This window comes from Arachis ipaensis, chromosome B05 (assembly GCF_000816755.2).
Source record: "Arachis ipaensis cultivar K30076 chromosome B05, Araip1.1, whole genome shotgun sequence".
Classification (NCBI taxonomy): domain Eukaryota; kingdom Viridiplantae; phylum Streptophyta; class Magnoliopsida; order Fabales; family Fabaceae; genus Arachis; species Arachis ipaensis.
Genome location: NC_029789.2, coordinates 122,255,566 through 122,263,875, shown reverse-complemented (window position 1 = coordinate 122,263,875; position 8,310 = coordinate 122,255,566). Strand labels below are relative to the sequence as shown.

Below are 8,310 nucleotides of genomic sequence, written 5' to 3'. Positions count from 1 at the left end.
TAGATCCGTTAGATCCGTTATATAAACGAGAGCGCGTAGGCGTAGCCGCCCAATTGTGATGCGCCCGCCACTATCTGGAATCTTCTGTTTACACTTTCACACGGTTAGTTATCTCCTTCCCATATTTTCTGACTTAGGCCACAAGACATACCAAACCTATAAATACACGTTTTCTTCTTGTTCTGTTTCCCATCCTTATTCACTTCATAAAAATCTTATCATCTCAATTCTATCTTTCTTTCAATTATTATCAGAGTAACAAAAGGCTTTGAAAATATGGGAGGAGGTGGCACAGAAGCTTTTCCAGATTTGGGTAAACACTGCCAGCAACCAGATTGTTATCTAATGTCAAATATCTTTTTTTCTTTGGTATAATACTTTTAGGAATATAAGTATAGACTTTGAAACTCAACAATATAATAATTTTAGAATGATAATTACATATAATTTAATTGATAATTTTAAATTTCGTTTGCAATTAGGTTGAATCATTGATATTATTAGAAGAGATTGTAGACAATTCATGGATTTCCAATTGCTATTATAATGTAGTTGCATGAACCACAAACTAAAAGTTAGGGACGTAATTATAGGTTTTGAGCTGCAATTTTAAACGATCTACGATATATATTCACATTTATGGTTCATTTTAAATTGAAGAAACTGCTGTGAATGTGATAAATTGTACAGGTATTCTGTTTGGAACACCGATCCTACATGTCCCATTCTTGCCCCAAGTCCGACCACAACAGCAGAAAAGTCATAATTTGTGAAACATGTTCGATTTCTATTGAGACTACAGGACATGGAGGACAGGACGAGGAGGCCATCTTGAAGAAGCACCAAAACTCAGGAACTTGTGACCCCCAAAATAAGAAGAAACCAATTTGCCCTGTAAAGCGTTGCAAGGAGGTTCTAACCTTCTCAAATTCCAGTACGTGTAAAACTTGCCACATTAAGGTGTGCCTCAAGCACCGTTTTCCCGCGGATCATGCTTGTGGTAGAGCAGCGTCGAGTCCAGTGTCAGTGTCGGTTACGGCTCCTGCTTCTGCTAGTGGATGGTGGAATAACAAGTTCTTGGCCGCTTTCGCCTCGAGGACCGAACAAGAGTGTGGCAAGAGTGGGGGAGGTAGTTCTGCTTCAGCTCCTAGAAATCCTTCTGTTAAGGCATACTGAGACAAGGATTATAGATTGGAAATTTATTCGTTCTTATGTGACCATGTAATGCTTTAGTTTTTATGGCATGGAATGAAAGTGGTGCTTTCATGTACATTCTCCAAGGTTGAAATAGATTACTTTTTTTTTGGTATTCGAAATAGATTACTTTGATTGTGACGGTTTAGCAATAGCAGATCATTATGTGCTAAAAAGATAACACAAAACTGGGTGTAAAAGTATAGTTGCTCTTTAACATCAGATCCAAAAGAATGAAGTGGTAAAATGAATGAGCTTTGTGATAGGACAAATACATTGTAACTATTCAGAAAGAACAAAAAATTAATATTACACATGATTTTGGGTAGGCATTATTACATTTTTCCTTTTGCTTGTTTGTTTTAGAGATACAGATTTGTAACAAGTAGCTAAATATAAAAATAGCTTGTTACATATTTGCTGTTGCTTCTTTAATCTCATCCAAGGTGATTGCCTGCAAAGCAGCAAAACTGGTTGTAATATATATGTGTATTCTAAATCAACACACAGACCTCTTCCAAGGAGGGAAATCATAGTAACTGAAATAAGAACACAGCATAGAAAGTAAGATGTAATCATGATTCATGACAACCTAAATCAAAATTAGAACTAGGGATGGCAACGGGGAGGGCAGAACTAGGGATGGCAACGGGGAGGGCAGGGGGCGGGGGAAATACTGTCCCCCATTTCCATTCCCCGCGGGGATCCCATTTCCCGCGGAGACCCTATTTTCCATCTCTTTATATTAATAACTTATATAAAAATTCTAATAAAAAATCTAAAAAATCACAAAATATTATTACAACATACAAATGGAGTATTGTCCAAGATTATAAGTCTAAAAATATAAAATAACACACCATAGTCATGGAGAGAAGAGATTGGAAATGACTAAAAAATTTACATTAAAAAAATTATTAAAGATATTTAAATAAATTTAGTAATTCGGAGATTAGTGGGGACGGGGCAAAAATCCCTGTTCAGATCCCCGCGCCTGCTTCGAGGGAATTTTACCCCCATCCCCATTCCCACGGAGAAAATTCTCCGTCTTCAGATCCCCATTTGGGGCAGTCCCCGCGGAGATCCCCACGTTTCAGGGAGTTTTGCTATCCCTAATTAGAACGAATGAAATTAAGGTACTTACCTGCTCCTTGCCTGCAAAATCATTGTCAGGAGTGAGAAAGAGCATGCAGTGGCACTCCTTCCTGCCAAATGAAATGATAATAACTGAGTTGTGACCAAAAAATCAAGGTGAGACATTTGGGGGGCATAACTAAGTTTCGTAAGTTTCATATATTTTAATCCACATTTCTTGACGAACAACAAAAGTACAAAATATATGATGGCTTCTATAGCATAAACTTCACCGGGGATCAGAACATCATATTACTAATCAGTAATCAGAACAGCTAAAGTAACACTGCTTGTGACCAAAACAGAAACTATGAAAAGAACTCCAGGTTACTAATGTGACCAAACAAGAATGCGGTGACAACAGTTTAAGGCAGAGTTTATTTTGACCTACATCTTGATTCTTCAATATATTAGGTTTAGCAAACCAACTGCATGGCTATAGTCTATACTTGTGCATTTGATACAGTTGTTTTATGGATAAATATTTCTGTTTTCATAGCATAATCACTGCATAACCACAGCCAAGAATGACATACAAGCAGTTTACTGAATCTTTATCAATACAATCCTAAATCTAATTTAGATAGACAATATCTTATTGTAATAAAACTTGCTTGCTCTAAACATATATCTTTGAACTTGATAAGTTAATTCCAGAGGAGCCATATATGTTCCAGTAGTTATAAAAATATTCCTACCTTTCTCGCATGGGAACACATGGGCAGTTCCAAAAGCCCTGTGCAGCCTCAGCAGCTTTATCGTCGTAATGCCTAAAACACAAGTATTTTGAGTTAAAAACTTAAAAAAACACCAATATGAATTCAATTATCCATTAAACCATACAGCCAGAATTACAGGATAAAGACGGAAATTATGAGGGAAAACTAGTTAAAAGAACAAGTTTCTACCGGCAAGGGCATAGTGGAGCACCCAATGAGTCTTTATGGTCAGCCAACCCCTGTTCCAAAATACATAGAAAAACAAAAGAACAGATTACTTGAGAGAATTACAATTCTAAAATCAGTTGCATTCATCTATTAGCAAATGTATAAATTCATTCTGATGTCATTTTCAGAATTGAAATATATCTCATTAATGGGGAAAAAAAAATAAGAAAACTAAAATGCATCTCATTACTTGAACATAGAACTGCTTCAAGAAATTTTATAACTTCCATTCTAACATGTCAATATTTGCAGCAACCTAAATTTCACTTACTTTTCTCTTTTCTAATACTGCATTTTCCACATAAAAATGAACTAGTGTAAACACTGTCCTTACTACTACTAGCTGGCCTTATATACTATGTGCATGGTGCAATTTGCCCCTATAAGCTTTTACGTGTTGTAATATACCTCCCTAAACTTGTGATATAGTAAAGTTTGAAAATTTTGCTCGTCAATATGAACAATACCAAAAAAATCCTGCCCCACTCGGTTATGTTGGCACAAAGCGCTCAATAGATTGGACAACATTTTCTTTTATCGTATTTAAAACATTAACATATAAATCTTTTTTAATAGTTTCAACAGTAATTTCTCTCTACTTCAAGCCATTGGAATACCTTCTATATTATCCACCCTCTTGTTATTGGATACGAAGACACCACTGTTATTCTCATTGTCAATCTCTTCTGCTGCCCCTAAGTAATAGGACTACACCCTACTATTCTAAGTAGCAATTAATATGGCTGTTCGGTGAATGAGCCAGTCATAAATTCAGGATCACTAACAAAATTTGGGGTAATATTTGTGACTTCCATCATTAAAATACTTCTCTTAACTTCTCTTAAACTTGGAAACAAAATGTTACCAGAAGAAAGTTAGTGTGTCTCAACCCTTTTTACAGAGGAGTAGAGATATATCACAGATTAGATAATTATCATCACCATTCTTATATCTCATCCATCACAGATATAATTTTCTCCAATATGGAATAAGCCTATCATATTTGTATGATTTCAACATAATTAATTGACAATTCTAGCTGCTTGGTAACATGGTCATATGAGATAGTTGTACAGATAGGTTCAATTGAATGAAGTGAAAATAAAAAGCTCAAATCACAACATGTTCTGCTTTGGGAGAGGTAGAATACAACACATAATACTTCTCGGGAGTGGCATGCACTAGTCTATGATTGAAGGGGCGCCTTCATAACATTGTTACTGATATTTATTATTATTGTATTTTTTGTAGTATCAATATAGTGAAATGTCATGATATCATATTATTTTCTCAGAAAATTCTGTTATAGGAGCAGGAAACTATAATTATCCTTGCAAAATTTACAAAGCAAGGAGCAATATGATGCATGCAGAAGTCAAATTTGGTCCAGCCATACTATTTTCTCACATACTCATATAAGATCCCTAAAGCCGCACCAGAAATGTATTGCATCAAGAAAAACTAATATTTCAAATGGGTGTTTGCCTTACCAAACAAGCTAAGACGTCCACTTTGGATCGTGAAGAACTCAATTAAAAAAACTAGTATTCATTTTCAACTCTTGAATTCTCAAAAACTGAAGACAATGGCCTTCTAGTATCATTGACAAGAGTATCATACTATTTCTTATCAATACTAATAGAAATGAAATGATCAAATGCTTCACAACCTAAGAAGCAAAATTGAAAAATATGAACATAAACACGAAGTAAATTCCAGCACAATTCAGAACACTAAATGCACTCTGTAGCGAACCTTATGAAAGTAATGCCCGAGGTACCTAGCATAGATCTAATTGCATAGTTGCACCGGCACTAATACACTACCTCATGAGTGCATATCCCACAAAGAATGTTTAAATTCAAGTAGCTCTTTCTTAATTTATTGTGATACTTATGTTTCATTTACATTGAGAGGCAACAATGCCAACCAAAGAACAGAACTCACTCACCTCACCGTTATGAAGTTTCAAAATATCAGCCAACAAAGACTTGCTGAATCAAGAGTCACAGCACCGACCAAAGGGACATTTTTATTTATGATTGGTAATAAGATGCTTCTTGAGCTACAGTTCATTGACAACAACTATAAGGAGCACGAACTATGAGATATCTATTTGACAAAGATCACTACTTAAAACTTGGGAAACTATTTATAGGAAGTTTACATCATATTCACTTATATAATTCATATGGCAAAGATAGAGAATATACCTTGATAACAACAGAGGTGACTCCCTTATCAACACAAAAATATGTTCCTGACCTGCGTGCATACTGCTCTGAGAACTTCCTCATAATTTCAACAGATTTATCTGATGGTTCCACTGGAAAAACAACCAAATTATTTAAATAGAAGCAATATGTTAACGAATCACCAAATTGAAGTCAAAACCATTACAAAATCAGAACAGAGTGGGGAGATGGTAAAATTGATTTTGCTAATTTTTTTGCCTAACTCTCAAGTCTCAAAAGAAATTCTTGCCTCCAAAATTGATTTTAATATTAATTGAAGCAAAAAATCTTCACTTGCTGCCATAATCATTTTTAGAGGAACCGCCGAACATAAGTTTGTGAAAACCAAATCTAAGCCTCTAACTTAATTCTATCAGAATTAATTTTACCTAAAATAAATTTTATAAATGCTGAGCAAACATCTTAAAAAAATTAGTTTGAAAAACGAAAATACAATTAATTTCTTATTCTTATACACATCTCCACAAACGTAAAATGGATATGCAGCAGACAAACTTTTAGCTTCGCCAAGTTCTGCTAGATTCAAAAGCCAAAAAGCATTGAAATTTGACAAAAGAAAAAAAAAATAGAAATAAAAACAAGATTTGACATCAAAAATCAAAATCCATTTCACGCCTCACAAAATGAGTGCTAATAATTATCTTAAAATAATAATAAAAAATAAGAATTTCAAAATTCAGTTAGAACTTAAAAAAGAGCATTTTCGCAACAAGATCAGAAAGCAACTAAACATAACCAAAGCTAGAACTCAATTCGAATGTGGAAAATTGGAAGTAGAATCAGTGGCACAATAATAAGGATAAAAAAAGGAACTTACCTTGGGCTCGAACGAGAGTGGGATTGCGGCGGCGGATAGAAGAAGTGGCGGAGGAAACGGGGAGAGCGAAGGCGGCAGCGGCGGAAGAAGAAGCATGGGAAGTCATTGGTGGCGGTTTCCACTGCAACAGAAGGAACTGGTATCTGAGTGTGTGGCTTCCAAGTTTGTGTGAGTCTCACAATAAATAAAATGGAATTTTGTGCTGCGTTTCATTTATATGATGATACGTGTTATTGATGGTCTTCCTTTTTATTTTTTCTTATAAAATAAATATCAGGTGATTAATATTTTTAATAGAAAAATTAAGAATTTTTTATTTAAATAAATTAAATAAATGTAATAATTACTGAATTATATAATTTTAAAAGTTATTATCCAAATTTGTCGCTTGCTTATCTCGTTTACAATGTAAACGATATAAGGCTGTGGGACGGCTATAAATATATGTCATTGACAGTGTTTGACTGGCTCCAATTTAAACTTTTTAACCACTTTTTTCTCAATTTTACCCTTTTCTGACCATATTATCGATAAATACGATGATGGCGCGCAGTTGGTAAGGATGGAGACATCAACAGACTAGACGAGACTTCGCATTATGATGGGACAACCGACTTTGCGGTTAGTTATGTTGTGTTGAATTTTATGAAATTTCCTATAGATATATGTGTATATGTAGCCATGGTTAGTATAGTCGTCAAGAACTAAAATATAGTTTGTATCGTTAAGAATAAGCCACTGTTAGAAATTTGGAACTCTATTTTATTTCACTTGTGTTAGGTTGTTACTACATAATTATTAGTTTGGAACTCTATTTTATTTCTTATAGTTTTGTCAAATTTATAATTAAATTTTTATAATTTTTTAATTTAGTTATTATACTACTTTTAATTTTATAATTAGATTTTTTTATATAAAATATATTAAAATTAACTGAATAATATTTTTTTCAAAAATATGTAATTAAAGATCTAATTATGTTCTTAATTATAAATATCTTTAATTTATAAAAAAATATTTATTTAACTATAATATTTTTTATACTAAAAAGATCTAATTACAAAACTAAAAACAATGTAAAAATTTAATAAAAAAATATAGAAATCTATTTAAAAGTTTAGTGATATTATAAGGACCATTAAACTTCAAACAACCAATAAAACTTTTAAAATTATTTCTTGATTATTGTGAATATATATTTTTTCTTCAGAGGCCTCGCCTTCTACTGCCCCGGCGAGTGAGTCATATCCTTCCTCCACCCAACGCTATCGTCCCGTATTTGAGGGGGCTGGATTCGGCAACACGGTGCCTCTTAGGTATTTCACATTCGACAATTTCTTGATTACGGCATTCGTGGAGCGATGGCGTCCTGAGACCCACACGTTCCATCTCCCGAGGGGTAAGGCCACTATCACCTTGCAAGACGTGGAGTACCACCTAGGGCTACACGCACACGAGGACCTAGTTGGGGGTGCTTCCATGACTTTGGCAGCTGGGACCACATGGAGACGTGGGAGTTGCTGGAGCGGTTACTAGGTGCCAGGCCTCCGGTGGCTCCACAGCAGGCGGCGCAGAGGAATGAGTCTTTCACGCTAAAGTTCGTATGGCTACGGGACCATATCCGCCAGATGCCCCTGACGGACGACCTAGAGACCCTCCGACAGTACGCTAGGTGCTACATCATCTTACTAGTCGGAGGCCATTTGATGACAGACAAGTCAAACAACTTGGTCCACCTGCGTTGGCTCCCACTTTTTCAGGACTTTGGGCGGTGTCGGGCGTGTCTTGGGGATCGGCCATACTGGCCTGGACGTACCAGTCACTGTGCTCGGCGGCACACCGAGGCGTCACGAACATCGCTGACTGCACCCCGCTGTTGATGTCCTGGATATACCAGAGATTTTTTCAATGGTGTCCACCAGAGCAAGGGATCTACATGTATCCTATGGCTACGAGGTAACAA

The 8,310-nt window shown here is 35.4% G+C and overlaps 2 protein-coding genes across 2 annotated transcripts; one reads left to right on the top strand and one right to left on the bottom strand.

The window, feature by feature from the left end:
* On the top strand, window positions 175-1,270 carry LOC107643978 (zinc finger AN1 domain-containing stress-associated protein 12). Its single transcript, XM_016347741.2, has 2 exons — window positions 175-369; window positions 691-1,270. The coding sequence occupies exons 1-2, from the start codon at window positions 277-279 to the stop codon at window positions 1,174-1,176; spliced, it is 579 nt and encodes a 192-aa protein (XP_016203227.1). The 5' UTR covers window positions 175-276; the 3' UTR covers window positions 1,177-1,270.
* On the bottom strand, window positions 1,414-6,559 carry LOC107643977 (ferredoxin-thioredoxin reductase catalytic chain, chloroplastic). Its single transcript, XM_016347740.2, has 6 exons — window positions 6,348-6,559; window positions 5,489-5,601; window positions 3,237-3,286; window positions 3,027-3,098; window positions 2,339-2,399; window positions 1,414-1,648 (listed from the first exon to the last, which is right to left on the bottom strand). Exons 1-6 carry the CDS (start codon window positions 6,451-6,453, stop codon window positions 1,604-1,606), a joined length of 447 nt encoding a protein of 148 aa, XP_016203226.1. The 5' UTR covers window positions 6,454-6,559; the 3' UTR covers window positions 1,414-1,603.